Raw genomic sequence first — 25447 nt, 5'->3', positions numbered from 1 at the left:
CATCTACCGGTTGTTTGGGTTGTTGCAGCTAGGGCTGAAACGATTCATCGAGTCACTCGAATAACTCGATTACAAAAATTATTTGAGGCAAAAACCCTGCCTCGAAGCCTCGTTAAATTTCTATGACGCGCACTATACGCGCAGGGATCTGATTGTTCCACACGGACCATTGTTCAGGAAGCACACCACTAGCGCGTGAATCGTACATTCTGAATTTAGCTGGCGCGATGGTGGAGTCAAGATATCCATAAATGGCTAGTAAAAGTAAAGTTTTGGGATCATTACATACTCAAAAAGGAAAAGAACAAGCATCTGAACCTAAATATCCACTCCATGCTGTTTCACCAAGCGTCAATAAAGTAGGCTAGGCTATTTATCAATCTATCTAGCCTATCTATCATCTATCTACGTAGCCTATAGCCTACATTGATGTTGGCTGATTTTAATCACATACTGTATTTGTAGCGATATCATGATAGCTTGTTTAGCTTTGATGTTTTTAAGTAAGTAAACTTATTCACGTTCAATTGCAAGACAGTATGCCTAAAAAAGAACCCCTCACACACATGCATGCACCCTCATCTTTCCTCACGCACCGCACGCGTGCACACACAAACACACACAGGTTGCTAGGTTACCATAGCAAATAGGCTCACCCCAGAAATGATTTTTTAGTAGCCTAATGGTAAAATGATTTGTTAGTAGCCTAATGGTAGGCTATTTTTTAGTAGCCTAATGGTAAAATTGTTTGTTAATAGCCTAATGGTAAATGCTGCAGGTGTAGAAATCTACATAAAACAGATATTTATGTTGATGTCAGGTCTAGATTACAGCATGAAACTTCTTGTAGGCTATACATTAAATTGCTTTCCCTCTTCTCCCTCCCAGCACTTCACAACATAGTATGGGCAGCTTTGTTCGCCCAGCTAAGTCATGCACAAGAGGCTGCAATTTTACAGAGAGCATTTTGAACATTATTTAATTGATGGCACTGACACTTAAAAACACTAAATGGGTAAATTGCAATAAATGTGCTTAGTTTTGTAGCCTAATGTTGGAGTTAGAATAAATACCTCTGTGCCAATTGCTTGATCATTTTACAGCCATGTCATTTTCGTTATGCATTATCTGTTTTGGTTGTTTAAAAATGCAAAAAAAAAATGTTTCGATCGATAAAGTGCTAGATTAATCGATTACAAAAAGAATCGATAGCTGCAGCCCTAGTTGCAGCGTCTCACTGGAAAAATACAAATTAAAGTCACGTGATCCCACGCGCGGACCGCAAGTGAAGCTGGCCAAGTCGAAGCACTGCCCACTGTAACGACACAGTGATGAGACCAATTACATCTTAGCCAATCCAGCTGAGATCCTGGAATTGTTCCAATGATCTGTTTTTAATATATTGGGTGTCTCATCTCTGGTCATCATTGATTCTGAAGAAGACACAGTTGTGTCAAAATGTTTGCACTGTCTGTTTGCACTAAAATAAGACTGCAAGTAATCAGTGTGCTCCAGCTCCCTTTCTTCAAATGTAATATTAGTGTTCAGCAGTGGGGTGGTTTTTCATTTGTTTTGTTTTTTTCCTGAACTCTCGTAGATCCGTCGATACAAAGCCAGCACTGCTATAATGGAAAAAGCAAGTGAAGTGTACAACAAATTGAAACTGCAGTTTGTAGGTAAAGGTGAACCAATTGCCAAAACTCAACTGGAGAACCAGAACCAGGACGATGGTGGAACAGAGCCTCAACTTCAAGGTATTTTTCCTTGGAACAGTAGTTGTCATACCTTATGCTCACACTCATTCAGTGTAATTATGACACTTTTGTACCCCTCTGGAGGCTGTGGCATTGCTTGTGGTGTCACCTTTTCTCTTTTTCCAGTTTCTTCTTGTTTGTCCATTACATGTTTCATGCCAATGTTTTTATTTAAATGTCTATTTGTTGGGGGCTTTTATGCCTTAAAATCAGATAACACAGTGAAGAGAGTGACAGGAAGCAAGTAGGAGAGAGAGATGGGGTGGGATTGGGAAGTAACCTGGGTCTGACTCAAACCCAGGGGCACTTGGACCCGAATGTGATATGGAGGCTGTAGCCACTTGTGCCACAACACCCCCATATAAAAACTTTTCATGTGTAACAACAATGCAGACTTTATATTTAAATTAGTTGTATTCAGATATCAATCGGTAACCAAGCCTAAACCAAGTTAAAATGTAACGCACAATTCGGTTGTTACATACGCTGCAAGTTGTACCTGGAATCCATAAAGACCCTCCTTCAGAGTACAGCATCTCTCTGCATTTATAAACAGCCTGTTGTAAAATTCACCAAATTCACTTAGGGGCCAATTCTGCCATATGTGCAAGTCAAAAAACCGTAACCGTAGCTGCACAATATTGTTACATTCGTGGTTAGTTGCCATGTCAATATCAAACAAAATCACAGATTTCCCTCCATTTCAGTCAGCGAGAACACTTTAATTGTTATTGTTGATGTGTGCGCTTGCTGTAGGCTAGATAAGGAACATGTCAAAAAGGAAACGTCAGCGAACACAGCTTGCGAGCGCGAACACAAGGCTGAAATGGGAAAGTTTCCATCCGAAGACTGATTCTGAAAAACGCGAAATGAACTGCCCTGAACTGAATATATTGCACACTGCAACGAGTTAGTAGCCTATTGCTGTGTTAACCCTGTTCGATTCCACTTGCATGTGAAAAATCTTTCTCACATATACAAAAATATAAAGACAAACCTGCGCTCACGTTTAAGGGCAATTCCGCGCAAAACGGTCACATCCATAAAGCCAACACGATGCCATGGTATTTAGTTGGCGTTATGGATATGACAGTTTTGCGTGGAGTTGCCCTTAAATGGTGACATGCATTTAAAAAGCCTCTGAATGAAAGTAACTATACGTTAAATATCCAACCTTTTTCTTGTAACCGTCTTTATGTGGCTCTTCTGAAACTAAAAAAATATTAAATTTGGTAAAAGTGTCTCTCCAGGCAAAAAAGGTTGCCGACCCCTGTTCTAGATTCATTACATATATAAAGTGAAATATTGGAAGGCATTGTTTTGTTTTAATCTGAATGATTATGGCTTACAGCTCATGAAATTCAAATAGTAATATCTCTAAAGAGGTTATTTTGAGCTCTTGAAAAGAAAATAACTAATCTGACAAATTTGAAATAGTTAATTTATGCACTCAATACTTGGTCGGGCTCCTTTTGCACAAATTACTGCATCAATGTTGCTAGGTATGGATACAATCACCCTATGGCACTGCTGAGGTGTAATAGAAGCCCAGGTTGCTTTGATAATGGCCTTAAAGTTGTCTATATTGTTGGGTCTGATGTTTTTCATTTTCCTCTTTGGGTCATTCCGTGTCAAATCAGACAAAATCCAGGAAAATGGTTGCAACACCTACTCTGATTTTCCTCAAAGTTTGTCTACACAATGTTTAGGTTCCATAACTAAAACCTGTGAAATATTTGTATTGAATTCTATTGTTTTTATAGACTTTTTGCCCTTGATTGTTTACATTCTCTAAAAGGCCTCCAAGATGTTTGGACATTTATATCTATTATTCCTAGCATCACCAAACTTTGTAGAATGGAAGACAAACATGTTCTCAGTACGATTCAATCGTTAAAAGTTTGTACCACAGTCTCATTGGTTTTATAGATGTCCCTAGTTTCAGAAAAAAACATGCAAAAAAGTGATATTAAGGGTCTCAAAACTCCTTTATTGTGACACACCTGCAATCAATCAAGTATTTTCTCTAGAAATATAATCCTTTTTTAATGTTGTCCCAAAATGTGAAGTCCCAAACAAAAGGCCATGACAATATAAAGGATAAGACAAGGCATGTTTGTATTTTTGTGTTATTTTCAGTCAACTGAAGTGGTATGTGGGGTAGCTAGTAGGACATAACAATCTATGTGGAAATGGCTAAGTATATGGACATTTAGTGTGTAAAGTACCAATATTGTCCTAAGTCCCATTCACAGAATAAATGCATGTAGTTACAGGTGTTTTGGGAACACCAAAATAAACATTTACAATAAAAAAAAATGATTTTTGGCATGCTGTAAAAATGAAAGAATTTCAAGGTCTGAAAAAGAAATGAAGTTTTCACAGAAATATTTCACAGGCCTTGGTTTTAAGACCCATTGATGATATAGACAAGATTTGAACAAAATCTGAGACGGTGCAGCAACAACTTTTATCTAATTTGACACGGAATTACCCCGTTACAATACCCCATAGATTCTTATTGGAGTTCAGGTCAGGTGAGTTATCTGGCCAATCAAGCACAGTAATACCATGGTCAACAAACCAGTAACTAGCAGTTTTGGCACTGTGGGCAGGTGCCGAGTCCTGCTAGAAAAGGAAATGGGCATCTCCATTAGGCTTGTCAGCAGATGGATGCATGAAGTGCTTTAAAATCTCCTGGTAGAAGGCTGCATTGACTCTGGACTTGATAAAACACAGTAGACCAACACAGCAGATGACATAGCATTCTGTGCCTCTCCACTCTTCCACCAGACTCTTGGGACCTTGATATCCAAATGAAATTTATTTTCATCTGAAAAGAGGACTGTAGACCACTGAGCAACGGTCCAGTTATTTTTCTCCTTCTAACCTTGTCTCTGGTTCAGGAGTGGCTTGACACTAGGAATGTGACACGTGTAACCCATTTCCCCATTTTCGCATGGTGGCTCTTGATGCATTGACTCCAGCCTCAGTTCACTCCTTGTGAAGTTCCCCAGAGTTCTTGAATCGGCTTTGCTTGACAGTCCTCTCAGGGCTGTGGTCATCCTTTTTTTTTTTTTTTGAACAATGTTTTTATTGAGTTTTAACATAATCAATGTATATATACAACACATGTTTGTTTGACACTTAAGAAAAACATAAATGTAAAGGACAAAGACATTAATAATAAAAATAATAAAAACACATAGTTAATAAATAAATAAAAGTAACAATAACTAAAAGCTTCTCATCGTATATTAGATTTGACACAGCTTCTCATTCAGCCATTGGTACGTCATTTCCACCATTTTCAAGAAAAGATAAGAATGGATTCCAGATTTCCTCAAACCTCCTATATTTACCTTTCACAATATAAGTTGCCTTTTCCATAGACATATTTATTGCCATTTCTTTCAACCAGTTACCTATACTTGGTGCCTTTTTATATTCTTCCAGTGTAAAGCAATAAGACGCTTTGCTTGTAATAGACACATGTCTATTAATGCATATTCCTTACTCTTCAGTTGCATGTTTAGAGGGTATAAATGTAATATAAATATTTTTGCAGAAATTGGTATATTGGTATTTAAGATTTTATCTATCATGCACTTCACATCCTTCCAAAATTTCATTATATGTTCACATTCCCAAATGCAATGGTGTAGAGTGCCTTTAAATGTGATACATTTAACACGTGTCCGGGATATTGTCATTATATTTGTGTAATGTGGTAGGAGTTATGTAAGTTCGCATCAACCATTTATATTGTAATAATTTCAATCTGACATTTACTGTCTGTGTTTGAGCTTCCTTATACGCCTCCATCCAATCATTCACATGGATGTCCTCTTTTAAATCTTTCCTCCATGCTTCAAGTTTGCTATCTGAGGAATCCTGTGACCCTGACGCTATAATGCCATATAATGATGAAATTAAGCCTCTATTATAACAATCTTTTACCACTTCCCTCTCTAATATTGACAAAGATGGCATATCTAAAGATTTATTTTGAGAAATGAAAATGAAATTCCTTATTTGTAAGAATTTAAAAAAATGTTTTCTAGATATATCAAATGTATGAACCACTTCCTCAAAAGACATAAGTTTATTGGATGAATAATAGATCTGCTACAGTCTTAATCCCTTTATCTGCCCATATTTTAAAACCTGCATCCAGTCAGCCTGGTGTAAACCTTGTATTGCCCCAGATGGGGCTATAACAAGACAAGTTATTGGGGATGCATAAATACCTCTTAATTTCATACCATACATTTATCATATTTAAGACTATTGGGTTAGAAATATTTTTCCTAAGGTCTTTCAGTTCTGAGGAATATATATATACAAGCTTAGAGGCAGGCCTGATGCGATTGCAGATGATTCCATATCCACTAGGGGTGTAACGGTACACAGAAGTCACGGTTCGGTTCATACCTCGGTTCGGACATCACGGTTCGGTACGAGTTCGGCACAATGGAGGGAAAAGCAAAACAAAAATGCAGAAAGCATTTTTTTTTTGTACATGTCTCAGGCTGTACCACCTAGTGTCATACAGTCTCTTCCCTGAGCTATCTGCAACAGCCTGAAGTGTGTAAGATGTACAGTGGGTCCCCGTTAAGTTTGGACGGGTTCCTTCAGGAATCACGATCCCCATTTTCTCAGCAGAAATGGCACAAACGGCAGTTAACACAAACAACCACAAGGTGTCACTTTGGAGTTCTGCCACTACTATTTTTGATGCGACTTGACTTACTGCTTCCATGATGCAGTTTCCAAGTCAGTAGAACAATCAGAGAAAGCTGAGCCATTACCAAACATATATGATAATACAATAGCGTGAGTTTATATATCTTATACCCTATTTGTCACGGTTACTTATAGATTTGATAGTGTAACGATAAGAGCATAAGAGACTTTCAGCGGGGGCACGGAAACTTAATTTGATCACGGTAGTTTAAGCTTACACTTGACAAAACATTCTAATATGAAAATGTAGATGCAATTGTTGTAAGATGGTGCAGCTCCTTTAAGAAAGCACCGTGCAAAAAAGTAGACGTGCTGGAGCGAGTCATATTCAAAATGCAAAAAATAACACCGCAGATAAAACCAATTATCCTCATTCATTGCAACCGCAGCATGCCTGCTTGCCGACGTTTAAACAAAATATATCAAAGCACCTTTTGCGTTTGAATGTAACACGAAAAAATGTTTAAACAGCTGGACAAATGATTTAGCTAATTGATTATAGCCTGTACACCAACAATTGTTGAACATTTGGAAAAAGATCGCTCAGCTGTTGCCACAGTCATAGGCAATGTAGAAACAACATGAGAGCAGTACACACTTACCCGAATGTGGATGTTACACTGTCATAATCTACCACCAGCCTTTTGGCAAGTTGAAAAATAGATGACTTCTGTGAAATCTCTGCTTTAAAGCAAGACCTAAATGAGAGGAGTTGTGTTGGGAATGTCGGTGCAATGTCCATGCTATAATGGTCTGACAAACGTACTGCCTTTTCAAGCAGTTCATCATCACCTGCGAGTTGAAGGATCATAGGACGTAAAGACTCAAACACATAACAAGTTTCCCACATGCTTGCACATCTTTGGGAGAGCTGACTGATTATGATGTCCAGAGTTGCATTAAATACCTGCACTTTGAAGTATCTCTCTGCATCGGTTAAGCGTTTATCTTCCGATAGTTCGTCAAAGTGACGCTTCACTCTTCACATTTTCAAATGTACTCTGAACCCCCATTTATTTGCGAGTGTCTGCGCTGTAGCCTTGGCCTGGTCAAAGGCACGCAGGTAGTCAGAAAGGACCGGTATAGAATTTTCCAGCAATTGCATTGCGGGGGTAGCGACGGAGGTCACAAAGTGCGACTGCACTTGCTGCACCTACTAGGCCTAGTTACGCCACTGCGTGGAGCGCTAATGTGTCTACTGTAAATCATTCATGTGTGAAAGTCATTAGGCTGGAAGCGCTAATGTGTCTAAGCTCATTAGTCTACTTTCAATAGGCCTACTGTACAGCCTGAGAGGGGGAACATAACCTATAGCCTAGGCTACTGTAGAGTAGACCTACAGTAGGCTACTGTAGGCTAAACAATCAGTTGTGAAAGTCTGCAACGAAAGTTTCCTAATGGAAGCGCTAACGTGTCTATTGAGCTCATTAGCCTACTTTCAATAGCCTACTGTAGAGTAAACAATCAGTTTACTTAGCCTAGTTACATTTGTTTAGTTAAATCCCGTTTTCTACTCTATCTCCATGATATGCTTAGCCTATAGAAAGACAAAGTCGGGAAAGTGCTTCAGAGAAAACGTATTTATTGAAATAATGAACAGTCTACATTCTACATTCTACAGTCTAAATTTAAAGCACGTTGAATCCCTGGGAAGATCTGGGTGTTGTGCGGAGGAATTCGTTGATCTTATTGATGCAGTCCTTCAGTTCACTCCTCCCCATAGCAGGGAACTTTCGTTGTAGTGTTGAGACCACAAAGTTTTTCACATTTTGCGGCAGTGCTCGCTTGCCCTTCGCTCCATCCCAGTTGGTGGTTTTGCTCCAGGCTTTATAGTGTTCCTCTGTGACGATGGACCTGAAGAGCAGGCATCCGTATCTGCCCACTTGGCCGTAGCTCTGTTGGTGAATCTTAGCGTCGTTAGCGTGTTGTAGGCTATGCATTTTTCCGACACTTGGCTGCAAGCTCCCCTCCCCCACCCCCTTCTTTCACAAGCAGTGCAGCTTTCTGAAGCGGTGCCTTTTGAAGCTAATGTAACAAATACCACCAATATTGTTGTGTGGCAATAAAAGTATCCAGGGTTTGCGCAAGTAGCCTAAATATATAAATAAATTAAGGACATACAATCCTTAACGTGAAAAAGCTTAACGTAGCTTAATGTCCCAAACAACAAGTCGTTTTATGCGCATTATAAAGAAAGTTTAACGTGTCCCAAAACAGCTGTCAATTAATCACCAAACGTCAAGAGGGTTGAGTCTGAATGACACAGAGTTTTAGACACTGAGTTTTTGAAGTTAAGAAATATTTTCGTAATAAAAATGGTCATTTAACCAATAAAGGCTGAAAAAATGTACAGTAAAACTGTAGGCTATACAGTACATGCAACCCAGCAGAAGACTATTATAGGCTATTGGCAAATCATTGAGCATCATTCACACATTGTATTCTGCACAGTCTCTACACGTGGAGCGCTAATGTGTCTAGGCATACTGTAAATCAGGGGTCTCAAACTCAAATGAGCTGGGGGCCAATTCTGCCAACGTCATCTGATTGGAGGGCCGGCTATTTCTGAAATGCAATGTTCTTTTTTTCAAATATCACACAAAACTGCAAACAGAAAGTGCAAGTGTTTTTATCTAGTTTTAGACACCTGTGCTAGCAACCTTAGCTTATAAATAAAATAATGATAAAATAAATATTAATACAAATTATAAAATAAATGAAAAACATAAAAACAGGTATGTGTGTGTGTTTCACACCAAGTAAAAATATTTCCTCTCATAACTTTTTTAAATCTGGCAAACTAGGCATCAGGGTTAAGAAAGCCATTGCCAACACCATTGGATTTTTATATCAAAATTTCAAAAGGCCATGGCTTGAAAGTGGTCAGAGATAAAGTCCACCTGTAAATGTAAAAATCTTTGAGTAAAACAAAAGTTTATGAAGGGGGTAAATTTACCCATCTAATTTGTCACTGGATGGCAAGCACCTCAAATTATACACCTTTCAGTAAATACTGGATGAACATATTTAAGCAGGTTTACTTTCCTTTTTTCATATTACCCACATAACAAATTAACAGGAAAACACCTAAGATGTATACCAACACCTAAGATGTTGTGGTTTAGTAATAGATTACTACAATATAGGCCTATAATAAAGTATTCTGGTCAAACAGTTCCTATCGCGGGTAATCTGCAGTACCCAGAAGTTCGCATCATATTGCGGGTGACTTTGTAGTTCTTTAGAGCCCAATTTCTACTAGCCCTACTGTCTGTACCACATCCATTACGGACACTATTATCACGATTACCACTGCAACCTCCAAGCTATGTTGGGCAGAGGGTCGAAACAACAATGCTTAGTGGACACCGTTCCCAGATAGCAATTACTCATTGAATCTATGTTAAATCAACATTATTTTGTCAATGTTAAAATCATTGAGTCAACGTCGCACTTAAACATTGATCCTATAACATTTTGCACCCTCTATTAATATTGAAGCAATGTTGAAATTCCAACTACAGATCAACGGAATTTCAATGGTATGTCAATTAAAATGAATATTGAAACAACGTTGAAATTACAACCAAACTAAAGATCAATGCGATTTCAATGGTATTTCAATTGATGTTAAACCTCAGTAAACCACTTTTAATCTGGAAAAATATTGGGAAATTCACATCCTGCTTTATATACAGCCAGGATAAATTTGACTAGGCCTAGTATGGCTGGTTTAGGCTACACAATCGTGCATAAATAACCAGACAACTTATCAGTTTGAAAATCAAGTGCATTTATTAACTCTTCTTCATTTAGAAATTCACGTGTGTTGTGCTTCCCTGCCATCCATTCAGTATAGCATTCATAGACCACCCGTTCGCAGTTAGCCCTCCACCATCCAGTAGCAGAGTGAAGTGGCACCTAACAGAAACAGAAGAAAAAGAGATAGACAGTGTTAGATAAATATGTTCAACTGAAGGCTACTTATAATTGAAACTTTAGAATAATCATAGAATATATATTCTATATGTTTGTTGAGTTTGCTGTCAAAATGCCAGGCTGAAGATGGTGTTAGAATAATTCAGTTTCGCAAACTGGGTGAGCTCATTGAACATGCAGTGTTTGCTAGCAGCACCAGCCATTCGGGCAGCTCTGTTCGTCCGAACACTTTTGCTGCCCAATGAACGGTTAATGATAGCAGTCTAGTCAGATATGACTTAAAGTTGACTTATATCAGTATTGCTAAAGTTAGCCTATTAAACTCACAAAAATATGATCACCAGGAGTTACATAAATGTTAGCTAAATCTCCACGTAAACCAGCAGCACATCTTCAGCCTATAATTTTGACAGCCTAGAAGCTAACCGTTACCGGTAGGCCTAGCACTACTTCATATTTTATTATCATGAGTATAATAAACTGTAACTTACTGACAACAAAGGTAGGACCTAATTATAAATCAGACTGCCGAGTAACGTTAACCTAACATTATGATGAACTGCCATAACGTAAGTTAGCCTAAACATTAATTTGACAACAGCAAGTAAATTTAGCTAGCCTAGCATTTGAATCAGTTTGTAAATCTGACAGTACGATGTACATAGACTGTAAACATGACCGAATTTAATGTAGTACACTTTTACAATAAAACATTATCGTTTGATAAATAAATGCTTGCTTACCAGAGAGCTGAACACCCCCGTTGGTCTGACTGAACTGTTGCTGAAAATGAACTGGACAGTTCAAACGTCGTCGCGCGGTCAACTATAAATCCACTACTTTTCAATCACCACGTTAAGATTTCCCAGTCAACCACAAATCCATGACTTTTCAATATCTTTTAGTGAACTATGTATCGATGCTCTATCGATTATGGCAACATAAACTATAAACCAATGTTGTTTCGATATCTCTCTTATCGATATTCATGCACTGTCGGGTTTTTGTCAGGATTGTAATGCTGATTCGATGTCTATTTACCATTGAGATTTCAATCTCAACCAAAATGATGATTTGGATGGAAAATCAACATCATATCAATGTCACCTTGCTATCTGGGTTGTATACACGCACCTCCATTCAGAGACGCACCGTGACTATCACTGTCATAGACGATCGATTATAATCTCCAAAAGGATATTCTTCTTCAGAATTAGAATAGGTGAATAACATAGCTTACCTAAGACTTCATCACACGTGAACGTTTTTCAACATTTGGTGTAGGCCTATTTCTGCTTAATTTCTGCTTCAATTTCTGCAACACTATGGCCTGCATCGCTTCCGCGTCATTATGCACGTCTTTGTGTTTCTCGCATGTAATACAAGTAGCCTAGGCCTATTTCCTGAAAACTTTGCGCAGCGATTTTGGGTTTGAAGAGTAGAGTAGGCCTACAAATGAGATTTGTCACCGTACCTGGATCTATCGTCTATTTTAAGCAGTATTGTTGTTTGTCGCAATTAATAGCCTCAAGGGCCGGATTACATTATTATTTTGTCATACGTTGCGGGCCGGAATTGGGCAGGACGCGGGCCGTGTGTTTGAGACCCCTGCTGTAAATCATTCAAAATGTGTGAAAGTCATTAGGCTGGAAGCGTGTCTACTGTCAGTGACTAATGCGAGAAGCGGGTTCTGTGTTGTAGGCTATGCATTTTTCCGACACTTGGCTGCAAGCTCCCCTCCCCCACCCCCTTCTTTCACAAGCAGTGCAGCTTTCTGAAGCGGTGCCTTTTGAAGCTAATGTAACAAATACCACCAATATTGTTGTGTGGCAATAAAAGTATCCAGGGTTTGCGCAAGTAGACTAAATAGGCCTATATAAATAAATTAAGGACATACAATCCTTAAAGCTTAACGTAGCCTACATGTAGATTAATGTCCCAAAACGTCAACAAGTCGTTTTATGCTCTCATTATATATGGATTTCTATGAAACGCCACGAAAACATGCGTGCGCAACCAAGAGGCAGAAAGCACCATAGAACAGCATAGAGCAATGCAAAAGAGCAAAAGAATAAAATGAGTTTTTGTGCTGACAACTGCACCAATTCGAAATCACGATGGTTAGAGAATGTTAAATATGTTCAATATCCCTAACGGAATGCATGTCTTCGCCAAAAATGACAAAATACGATGTTATGTTAATAATGCAAATGAACGGCACACTTTGAAATATAGTCGGAAATGAGATGTTATCATCATTGAGACAACAGGGACAATAAAATCCGATTGTAGCTTACAGCAGCCGACTATTTAGGTTAAGTTTATAACGTTGTGGACGGCCACCAAGCGTCTTCTGCCCCACGGCTGCGGCACAGTCTTGAGTGACCGGATTCGTTTTCCTTTGTCATATGAATGTTGTCATTTTGTTAACTTTACTGTTAAGGAGATGCTGTAGGCAAAGGCTATATTTCAACCTCGTTAGTGTCAGAACTATTCACAAGGTTTCTGGGCAGCATTTTTATGTTCTGTTAGCAAGCGAACTTCTCATGACTACCGACAAAGTAGCCTACTGCCAGCTGACGAAGCTCTCATTTTAAAACATTACTGAGAGACAGGCACTATACAATCAAGAAATCTTGCCACTGAATCCAAAACTATGTTTAACATTATGTACAAAGCTTAGGCTACAGTGGATTAGCATGTTGCAGGGGCTGCTAAAAACAGAGAAACGCACTGAAAACTCGGCCAATCACAGCCCTTGCTGTCGAATGCGCCGTCCAGTTCGACCGTTGAACGCCACAGCGGACTATGCTGCCCCCAAGCGGCTGCAGTTGTACTTACATGTCACCCAGCTGCGTGAATCACCATTATCGTGAATGAAGTGTCAATTTTTAACGGGGACCCTCTGTAGGCTAAAAAGTACAATAAGTACCCAGACTCCATCTGTAACTTGTAAACAAAATAAGACAATCAGCTATAAAACTGAAAATAGGCCTACAGCATCTCTTATTTCTGAAAGTGCAAATTACATAGAAAAATGATTTTTAAGACCTTCAACATCTGTGTTTAGTTGTATATGGAAGGGTCTACAATTTGCCTCAATATTTTTTTTATTGTGTGTAAAGTAATAATCTAGCCTACTTACCTATGAAAATATCGCACTATTTTGCCTTTTTTTAAAAAACGAAATTGCTCCTTTCATTTCATAAACAGACTACAACTAGAAGTCACGTGACTTTGCCCTTTGACGTTAACTCACCGTAGCATGGTTTGTTTATTAGCCTGGTTAGCGTTGTCACTTTATTTTACGGTCTATGCACTTAACACTACCAGCTCCTCATGTGCGAAGTTACAAGTTACCTTAACATAAAAGGTAATTACCACACAATTTACATAGCTTTCTGTCATTACGAAATCATTTAATTTAAGCCATAGGTTTTGGCCCTATTTGTATGTGTATTTAAAGTCTGCTGAAGCGCAGGGGAAGTTGTTTTTTCCCCTCGTTTCAGTGATTGGTAGCCTACAACATCTGGGTGATGGCTTCGAATATGTGTAGCATCTTTTCCACTCATACCCAAGAACTGCTGAACAACGCCGACACACAGTTTGATCTCATCCACCACTCTTTCGCCTGTAGGCTACTAACGTTACTGTAACTGAAGTTATCAAACTTGCGATCTTAAAGAGACCAGCGGATCCTCTAACTCTTGTGGGTCTAACCTTAGTGCTGCTAATGACTGATGGACTCGACCGACGACCTGACAAAAAAAAAAAAAAACATCGGCGCCAATCAGAGCTTCAGAGCTAAGGCGAGGCTACAGATTAGCGTTAGGTGTCGCTAAAGAACTCCCGTAACTCTCGCTACTTAACAGTAATTGCGCATGAAATTAATTCATCCGCACACAAGTTTTATGTATTTTTATACCGTGTATTCTCCGTGTCAATTCATGCACCTAACCGTGACGCCCGTACCGTTTCGGTTCAATACGAATACATGAACCGTTACACCCCTAATATCCACCCAAGAGGGAATAGTTTGAGAAGAAAAGTAAAACATAATGGTTCTAAGTTGGGCAGCCCAGTAATACCACTGCAAGTTAGGACACTGAAGCCCTCCTCTATCATATGGTAAATACAGAAGTGAAAGGCGGAGTCTAGGACGCCTGTTGTTCCATATAAAGTTAGTAAATAATTTATTCATTCTTAGAAACAAATGTTTGGGAGGCACCAAGGGGATATTTTGAAGAGCTTGGGCAGAATATTCATTTTCAAAATATTTATACGACCTATTAAAGATATGGGTAATGATGTCCATCTTTCAATGGAGTTAGAAATATTTTCTAAAAGAGGATCATAATTTACTGACGCAATGTTCTCAAGGGTTGGTACAATCTTTATGCCCAGATATGTAAAACAATCAGTGGTATTAAAAGTGGATACACCATGGTTGGACTGTTGTCCATCTCCCTCATTCAGTAACATAAGCATGCTTTTAGAATGATTAATCTTGTATCCAGAAATCTTTCCAAACGTACTAATGAGTTCTAATAAAGCAGGGATGGAGTTATTGAGGTGTTTTAAAAACAGCAGAACATCATCTGCAAACAAGGCAATTTTATGTTCTACTTGACCAACAGTTATGCCTGTTATGCCCATATGATTTCTAACTGCAATTGCAAAAGGCTCAATGGAGATTGCAAAGAGGAGAGGAGAGAGAGGTGACCCCTGTCGACAACCTCTGGAAATGGTGAATGGTTTGGACACCATGTTATTCGTTAGCACCTCAGCTACAGGGTTGTTATAAAGTAGCCTAACCCACTTACAAAATCGTTCCCCAAAACCAAACCTTGTTAGTAATTCAAATAGATAGGGCCATTCAACCCTATCAAAGGCCTTTTCGGCATCTAGTGCTAGGATGGCAATATCTTGTTCTCCCCTCTGGTAATGAAGAATGTTGAGAAGCCTTCTAACATTATGAAATCCCTGTCTACGTTGTATGAAACCATTTTGGTCTTCCCCTATCAGTCTAGGTAGTATAACTTCCAAGCGCTTAGCCAAAACTTTACATAATATTTTTGTGTCTGAGTTGAGGAGACTTATTGGACGCATGTTTTCACATCTTGTATTACTTTTCCCTGGTTTTGGTAGTAATGAAATTAACGCTCCTTTAGTTATTTTGTCAACCTGTATAGGAATGGATTTGTGGATTAGAATCATTACCCCTCTTGCACTTGAAGTATAGCAACTAGAGAACACCTGACCCTGCCATCTCCTCTGTATTCTAACTGTATCTCCTGTCATCATATGAGTTTCCTGTAAGAAAACTACTTTGGCCTGCAATTGTTTAATTCTGTCCATTACTTGTTTAACTTTTTTAATATTACCCATTCCCCTACAATTCCATGTAAGGAATTTTACCTTTCCCGTCTCAGACATTACATTTTATAAGTGATGCTATGACCAAACCCTTTCCCTGCAGCATATTCATTAAGCATTGAGAAGCATAAACAAAATATTAAAAAAAACAAATACAGAAAGAGACGACACACATACATTTAACCTGAATTTGAATCCCATAAAGTCCCTCCCTATCCGTAGTGGATTGCTCCCTCCCCCCTAGCTATTCACTCCTTATATGAAGGCTATTGGTCCACACACCTTTGAGGAACAAGCAGGTGCTGGAAACCTCTCTCCTATCAACTTAGCACAACCCACAACATTGCTAGTCTACTTCTACTCTTGTTTTGAACTGTTGAACCTGTGTATCAACTGTTAACTTTGCAGTTCCTATGAACACCATACATGTTCCATCTAAGGATATGTAAGGACAAAAAAGTGAGGGAAAAAAAGGATGTCTTAGTCCTAACACAAAGTATGTTGAGCTACTATTCATTCAGAGTCTATCAAAATAGCATTAGTTGCCAGCTAAGTCCAGTTTATAGAGTGAAAATGACTTATCCCAATATGTTGAGATAAAAAAAGGCATGGGCTTAGCAGGCATGACATAGGCTAAGACAAACGTTGTAGGCTACCGTCTGCATAAATTCGCAATACCAATTATCCGTTGTTTTCTGAGAATAAGAAAGGAAATACAAATATCTGAACTACAGTGGGCAGTGCTTCGACTTGGCCAGCTTCACTCGCGGTCCGCGCGTGGGATCACGCGGTATCACGCGACTTTAATTTGTATTTTCCCAGTGTGACGCTGCAACAACCCAAACAACCGGTAGATGGCTCAAGTGAGCAGGGTGTCTCGTAAAAAGAAATGGAGCCTGGAAAACCCTACACAGACTTCACTACAAACTTTAGCAGACTGGTTTAGAAATAATTTAATAGCCAGAAATATGCCTGCCCTGCCCTAATAAAGAAATATTTGGTTAACTGCGAGTGAATCCCGTTTGCAGCCGTAGAAGAAACGCAGGACAAATTAAACATTCTGGTTTTCTCCGAGTGCAACGATGATAGACAGACATCATTTGGACAAAATATAGAGCATATTAACCTCCGTTGCTCAGCCAAATGCCTTCCTGTTACGTCCTGTTATCACGGAGTTACAGACGATAAACGATTTTTGATGGTCACAAGTTTACTTCATTAGCGGTTTATTTTTTTGATTATTAAAGAGTGTTTTTCATTTAAAGGTTTGACTTCGTGCTTATTCAGTAGAGCATTTAGTGCTCTTCCCAATCCCAGACGTTCACATTGCATGTTTGTTTGTAATGGATGCAACCGCGAGATACGCTTGTCATAGGCGCCGATACCGTGGATGCTCCGTCTCTCGGGCACCCACTGAAAACATCGAGCACCCACGTGTGACAGCTTACAGTCCCGGCTAAATTTACATTCATTTAAAATCAAACATCGCAGTTTATGTTAAATTCAGCATCTCTCATAATGTGATTGGATATGTTGCTGTCAATTCCCTACTTCATATACTATCCACCAATGAGAGCGTCTCTCGTATGAAAATTCCTGACACTTCCCACCTGAAGAATTAACGCAAGGCTTTGTCGGGAATGTTTAAAATGTATATAGCCCTGAATATCATTTTAAAAGTAGTCTGACAAAGCTTATTGTTTTGTGACACAGCTAAACACTGGTACCTCATAGAACGTCTATAACATAGCCTAGGTGGTCGCAACTCACAAAAGTAAGCAGATAGAAAGAACTCACGCAAATCTAGCCTACAACACGCAGACAGCTTTATGCGCAGGGGAGAGAGCACGCGCGCACGCGCACTGTGCTTTATGATTGTTGCCTTCTGATGGTATCTTGCTAATTCACTGAACTGCATTAGGTGACACAAATGGTATTGCCTTTATCTTATAACTCCTTGTCTGAGCGACTACCAGGCCTATGGTTTTTAAAAGTCAGATGTTCCCTGACAAAGACATTCAAAAATTAAGAATGTTTATTGACTTGAAAAATACACTAATTTTTGCAAACTCCCTTCATTCAACCCTTGAAGACATCGCGGTCTGGTGCGCTATGTAGATCGTTTCTCGTACCATTTAATTTCTCAGAATTTAGGTCTACTAGGCCTACAATAACGTCATCACCAAATACATCTTTTATTTTTAGTTGATCAACCACAAAGAGTAGCATAGGCCTACTGTGCACAGTGCACTGACAACTGTAGCAGCCCAACGTAACCAGTTGTTGTAGATGAGAGGCAACCCCTTGTTTCAGATAGCCTGGACAACATGTTACCTGGGTGTTGTCTACATTATTAATTAATGGTAGCCTACAATAGTTAATTGATTCGCGTAACATATTAGTTGGCTCAAAGAGTAGGGAATCAGGATGGAGAGAGTCACGCGTGTGTTGCTTTTGCGGGATCGAATCCAGTTTAATGCTAGTTTTCAAAACATATATTTTTTTACACGTCTTTTGTCCGAGTGGCTGTAATGTAGCCGAGCGCTCATGGCGTATGAAAAGCGACTTCAAACCGCCTAAAACAACTTGTTTGTGAATGTCTGACAACTGCTGCAGCGCATGTACGCGCAAGGAAACCAGTAGGTGGAGAAACCAGAAGGCACACAACACCGGAACGATTTTAAGGCTATTTCGCATAGGCTACTCAATGGTGCTATTTCACACGCATTATAGCGACCCCCACTCACCGGGGTTAATGGAAGGTGTTAATAGATGATTGGTGTAGCCTACAGTGGACTAGGGCTGTCAAAATTGCTCAAAAATGACGTTCGAATATCCCCTCTAAAATAAACACATGTATTCGAATATATTGGAATATCTAGGCTATATTATTTGCGCATTATGTCAGTGATGCGCATCATGTCATCTGTTTTTAACTTTTTGTATGGTTATTGCTTGACAGGGGGGATCCCAAGCAGCTTTCAGCCATAAGGCATTTCCTAATTCATCTGACACTGATATTCAAAATGTTGAAACTATTTCGGCATAGCCTATAAGCAGTTTAATTAAATGTAATGTTATTTGTAAACAAACGGGCTACTTGGTGAGGCTTGGCCTCACAGATGCGCTCGTGCCTTAAATGGCAATACAAATCTTCACGATAGGCCTATTAACTGACCGCCCGATTCACGTTGGCTGGGGGGCAGATCAGACATTTGTTCCCAAGGGTCTATGAATTGTTAACCTGGCCCTGCCCCCAACGAACGCAACTTTTCACCTCTGAGATAGCTGAAAAGAAGTCTAGAGGACTCATAACTCACTAGACCTACTTACTGTAGGCTGCGCAAAGCACAAGCCTGCATTCAAGGCAGGCCTTCTGTTGAAGAATTTTATATAAATCCTGCGCTAACAGTAATCCTCCTACCCCCGCTACCACAGCCGTGGATAGTGTGGCATGCTCACGCTTTATGTCTCCTTCTTGCAAACTAGGCCTATAGCCCAACCATTTACGTCTTCAAAAAATAACAACTTGCCAGATATGCCTTCATAAATTTGGGCTTCATTCAGCATTTTGTTCTTCCACTGGAAATGACTCTTCTACATTTGCTGCCTGCTGCATCCTTTCTGTTTGTATTGTTTAGAAAATGTTTGACGTCTTGAGTTAATGCATTAAACATTGTTTGCTGGTAACCAGCCACAAATAGCCTACAGATTCTTGTGTGCGTTCTCTCCAAAATGTGCCCGTTCTATAGGCTATCCAAGTGCATAATTCTGCGGCATAAAGCAGATGTATTTGTGTATTGTACAGAAAAATTAAAATAACCTGTCAAGCAGTCAATTGACTACATTGCAGTCAATAAGTAGTGCAAATTATGAAACCAAAACGTGGGTCATAGTTGTCTAAGCCTCTGCTGTGAGGCCAAACCCATGAACAAAGACGCATTGAACTATCTGCAATAGTTTTTTTTTTTGGCGAAACAAGCTCACAGCCGAACAAGTCATACTGAAGGGAGAGGCAACTGGCATGTGATCTCCCCACGGGCCAATGGATGTACAAGTTTTCTCCTGTGCCTACGATATTTAATCCAGTGTTTTGTCAAGTTGCAAAATGCTATTCGTTTTAATGAATTTTTATGATTGTATGAAGTACTTTTTGTATAGGGTACTATCTTAATTGCTTTATACTCAATACTTGACCAATGGCTATTGCATCTGTCTATTGAAAGTGAGAATGTGGCATGTGATATACTGTGTAGGCTTCATAAAATAAAATAAACAGATTGCTAATGGCCTACAAGCTGATCTGGGGGGCGTTTCCCATACAACTACGGAGGTTAGCTTTTTACTAACAGGATGCATCGTTCAACTAACCAACATGTAAGTTACGATTGTTTCCCAAAACTGTCGTACTTACATAGTACTGTAAGTTTGGACCATGATAGTTTCCAAACTTCAGTAGTCTGGACTAAGGTGGTTAATGACGTTTAGTAGCACGTGAACGGGCACCTGCACATACTTCTGTGGCGCATTGCGTTAAGGCCGGCAGATGACAGCCGCCGTTGCACAGCAGTTACCAGTCCCCTGTCCAAGAGTTCGAATCTGGGTTAAGACGTTGACAACAATATTGACATCGTTGTTTACCTAAGTTTATCTTTTGTGCAGATAATATTATCAAAATCAGAATCAGCCTTCTTGGCTTGGTTTGCGTAAACTAACAAGGACCCCCCCCCCCCCCCCATGAAAATCAAAGGCTACATATTCTCAGCTGAAGTGCGCACCACCTTATTATTATCTGCAAGTGTGTAACTTTTACTTACGTGCACATGGCTGCAAATTCAAAGTCAAAGTCAGCTTTATTGTCAATTTCTTCACATGTTCCAGACATACAAAGAGATCGAAATTACGTTTCTCACTATCCCACGGTGAAGACAAGACATATTTTACCAATTTAAGTCCACAGACAAACATAACATTCAAGTAAACAAAAAAGTAAGTAAATAAGTAAATAAGAGGGCACATATAATAATGAAAAAATAAGAGCAGCAAAATTTGGTTGAAATTGTGCATAGACAGTCAATAAAATACTAGTGCAAAGTCAGGCCAATAAAAGGCTTGGGTAGTTCTGTTTGACCTAAGTAAGAAAGAAAGTGGCATAGTGGTGCAAGTTATGTAAGAGCAGCAGAAGTGTTGTGTTTTCAGGACAACAACAACAAGTTGTAAAGTGTGCAAGTGGAGTAGTGCAGGCGGCCATTGTGGGTCCAATGTCCAGGATGTTATGTAGCTGAGGGTGGAGGGGGAGAGGAGGGAGAGAGTTCAGCATCCTTACAGCTTGGTGTATGAAGCTGTTGGTGAGTCTGGTAGTGCGGGAGCGCAGGCTTCTGTACCTCTTCCCAGAGGGCAGTAGATCAAACAGATTGTGGGCGGGGTGACTTGCATCACTCACAATTTTGGTCGCCTTGTGGGTGAGGTGGGTGGTGTAAATGTCCTTCAGGGAGGGGAGTGAAGCACCAATAATCCTTCCAGCTGTGTTCACTATGCGCTGCAGGGCTTTCCTGTTGTATTCAGTGCAGCTTCCGCCCCACACAGCGATACAGCTGGAGAGGATGCTCTCAATGGTGCCTCGGTAGAATGTGGTCATGATGGCTGGTGGAGCACTTGCTCGCCTGAGTTTCCGCAGGAAGTAGAGGCGGCGCTGAGCTTTCTTCGCCAGTGATGCAGTGTTGGTGGTCCAGGAGAGGTCTTCACTGATGTGCACCCCCAAGAATTTGGTGCTGCTCGCTCTCTCCACCACAGCACCGTTGATGGTCAGTGGCAGGTGTTGGGTGTGACCTCTCCGGAAGTCAACAACAATCTCTTTGGTCTTGCTGACGTTCAGCAGGAGGTTGTTGTCCCTGCACCACGTGGTCAGATGGTCGACCTCCAACCTGTATTGAGTCTCGTCGCCCTTGGTGATGAGACCCACCAGAGTTGTGTCGTCAGCAAATTTCACTATGTGATTGTTGCTGTAGGTTGCAGTGCAGTCATGCGTCAGCAGGGTGAAGAGCAGCGGACTGAGCACGCAGCCTTGGGGGGCCCCTGTGCTCAGTGTGATGCTGCTTGAGGTATTGTTGCCAACACGTACTACTTGAGGCCTCTGACAGAGGAAGTCCAGTAGCCAGTTGCAGAGGTAGGTACTGAGTCCCAGTTTGTCAAGTTTGCAGATGAGTTGTTGTGGTATTATGGTGTTGAATGCAGAACTGAAGTCTATAAACAGCAATCTCACATATGAGTCTCTTTTTTCCAGGTGGGTGAGGGCTGGGTGGAGGGCAGAGCAGATTGCATCCTCTGTAGACCGTTTGGCTCGGTATGCAAACTGGAAGGGGTCCAGGGTGGGGGGGGGAGAATGGATTTGATATGTGACATGACAAGCCGCTCAAAGCACTTCATAATGATGGGTGTCAGTGCCACAGGGCGGTAGTCATTGAAGCAGGATGGAGCAGTTTTCTTCGGCACAGGTATGATGGTGGCAGCTTTGAAACATGATGGGACGATGGCTTGCTTCAGGGAAGTGTTAAAGATGTCTGTGAAGACATCCTTAAGCTCCCCTGCGCAGTCCTTCAGCGCACGACCTGGGATGTTGTCTGGACCTGTTGCCTTACGGGTGTTGATAGCAGCAAGTGTCCTCTTCACGCTGTCGGCAGAGAGGCACAGGGGCTGCTCATGTAGAGGGGGATGGGTCTTCTGTGGGCAGGTGCTGTTTTGTGCTTCAAAGCGAGCAAAGAAGCGGTTCAGGTTGTTGAGCAGAGGGATGTTGCTCTCACAGCTCTGTGGCGCGGGCTTGTAGTCCGTGAGGGCCTGAATGCCCTGCTATAGGCTTTGTGCGTTCCTGCGGTCTTTGAAGTGGGTGGTTATCTTGTGAGTGTATTCCTTTTTTGCTTCCTTGATGCCACGGGACAGGTTGGCTCTCGCTGTTCTCATGCCAGCTTCATCCCCAGCTCTGTAGGCTTTGTCTCTGGCCCTCAGCAGCCTGAGGACATCCCCTGTCAGCCATGGCTTCCAGTTAGCCCGAGTGATGATGTCTTTTGTGTGGGTCACATCATCGATGCACTTGGTGATGTAAGAGGTTACAGTGTCTGTATACTCCTCTATGTCTTAATTTATATAATTAAATATTACCTCGATTTAGGCTACTTGGGTTATTGGGATATTTATGTATTTTCTGCCTTGGGTTATTGGGATATTTATGTATTTTCTGCCTTGGGCATTTTAAAATATGGATGTATGGTGGTTAGAAGTGTAAATATCAATTAGAAACCTAAATATATTTATAATTATTAATTTGCAAACAAATAACTGGCGTCAGTGACGTCTTTGACATGAAGATCCCTGGAACTATGCTTCTAGCATTCTACCACAGGTCGAGAGGTGTAGTTGTAACTACACAACTTTACGATAGTGGTTGCGAACGTTCGTTGCTACTATGGTTTTGGGAAACACTAACGTAGTGGAACGATGCATTGGACTATGTAAGTTCCAAATATGAATGTAATTCTGCGGCATAAAGCAGATGTATTTGTTTATTGTACAGAAAAATAAAAATGACATGTCAAGCAGTCAATTGACTACATTGCAGTCAAGAAGTAGGGCAAATTAATTTACGAAACCAAAACGTGGGTCATAGTTGTCTAAGCCTCTATTGCGTAGCCTGTTAAAAACGTCGCCAGATAGTATTAAATCGGCAACAACATTGTTTTCTGCAGAAGCCTACCCAAGGCTACAGATTAATTCTGAACAGTTATTTCTCTACTGGCTCAATTATCACACCACTGTTTTGATTTGCGTAGTTGCGTTAACCCCAACACTGACAATAATGTAGACAGCAAATTTCGATTTCGATTTTCGTTACCACCGTGTAGTCAAGCCTTAAGCCATACCCAAGTAGCCTAAATCGAGGTAATGTTTAATTATGCATGATTTATTTTGTTATTGAATTCGTAGGCTGGGATTACTCTCGGCAACAATTATGTTTAATGGTAGATCCTGCTTTTTCAGAAGGGACCACAGGCAGAGCGATGTACAGTGGTAGAGCAACGCACAGTGGCTGAAAGTGGTACTAAAGCTTCACGCAGCTTCACGCCGCGAAATGCGCGAATGAAGTGGTCATTTAAAAGCGATGGCCACTGTAAATTTGTCATAAACGAAAACCAGCAAGATATTCCACCTGTAGCACTAGCCTACTCTTTATCCAATCCTTCCATGAAGCGTTCCACCTCAGCGGGGGTGTCGAACAACGTGGATTTCTCCCGGTGTGTGAGAAGAAGCCGCGAAGGAAAGATGATTCTGTGTTTGCTGATTCCCTTGTCACGTAGTCGTTTTCGCACCTCATCGTAAGCCCTCTGCTTCTTGTGAATTTCCGCAGATACATCTGGATAGAATCGAATGAGTTGCTCCTTATATATAAGCGTCCCTTTAACTTTAGCCGCTCTCATAACTTGTTCTTTTTGTCTGTAATTCAGGAACTTCACGATAAGAGTTCTTGGTGGAGGCGCCTCTGAATTTTCTTTTCGTCGTTGTGGTGGGCCGATTCTGTGTGCACATTCCAAAGCCAGTGGGACACTAGCATTCATTTCTAGAGATGCTGGAAGCCATTCCTCCAAAAACTCACATGCATCTCACCCTTCTTCATTCTCTGGCAAGCCCACGATCCTCAGATTGTTCCTCCGACTTCGGTTCTCCATGTCGTCGGCCTTCTCTGTCAGCAATTTCACTTGAGTTTCCAAAGCTTTTGTACAAGCCCGAAGTTGAACGACTTCGTCTTCTGTCCCTGAAATACGTTCCTCTGCTTCCTTCACTCTGTCTGTGACTTCTCTGATTATCGAAAATACTCCATCTATTTTATTTGAGACTCGTTTTTCCATCCCCTTGATCGCGTTCATGACATCTGCATTACTAGGGTTAAGATCAACTTTGGCCGATTCACAGTCACCATTTTCCTCCATCTCTCCTGTATCATCAGCGTGGTCAGATTCCAGCAGAATATCTTGTTCTTTGGTGTTAGTTCTCTCTTGATTTGCTTTTTTCTTCTTTGTAGGCATCCTCAAACTCTAATTTCATACACCTTTTACAGCAAATAATGTTTGTGAGTAGATTTGTAAGGATTTAACTTGACTATTGCAGGAGGGTTGCTATTACGCTGCCTCTCAGCACCTCTCCATAACTGGAAGTCCACTGTGGTCATCCTTGTTGCACCTTGTGCACCTTTTTTTACTACACTTTTCCCTTCTAGTCAATTTTCCATGAATATACTTTGATTAAGCATTCTGTGAACTGCCTGCCCTTTCAATAATGACCTGTGGCTTACTTTCCTTGTGGAGGGTGTCAATGAGTGTCTTCTGGACAACTGTCAAGTCAGCAGTCTCCCATGATTGTGGTTGTGGCTGAGAGATTAAAGGCTCAGTAAACATTCATTGCTGTATTATAACCTCTTTATTCTAATATTATAAGATACTGATTTTTGATTTCCGTGAGCTGTAAGCCGTAATCATCGAGATTAAAGCAAAAATGGCTTGAAATATTTCCCTTTATATGTAATGAATCTAGAATATTTGAAAGAGTTTCACTTTTTGTGTAAATTAGAGTAAAATTAACTTTTC

General features: G+C 40.4%; 1 protein-coding gene across 3 annotated transcripts in view; it reads left to right on the top strand.

Annotated features, from left to right (window-relative positions):
- hdgfl2 (HDGF like 2) overlaps positions 1-25447 on the top strand; it is an 88057-nt gene that overhangs the window by 61235 nt on the left and 1375 nt on the right. For all 3 annotated transcript variants that reach the window (XM_042056172.1, XM_042056171.1, XM_042056170.1), the window contains one exon: positions 1598-1754. In XM_042056172.1, coding sequence (XP_041912106.1) covers positions 1598-1754 — 157 coding nt within the window. The remainder of the gene's footprint in view (positions 1-1597; positions 1755-25447) is intronic.

Source organism: Alosa sapidissima, chromosome 12 (assembly GCF_018492685.1).
Source record: "Alosa sapidissima isolate fAloSap1 chromosome 12, fAloSap1.pri, whole genome shotgun sequence".
Classification (NCBI taxonomy): Eukaryota; Metazoa; Chordata; class Actinopteri; order Clupeiformes; family Clupeidae; genus Alosa; species Alosa sapidissima.
The sequence above is the reverse complement of the archived record's forward strand: the minus strand, read 5'-3'. Positions and strand labels throughout refer to the sequence as shown.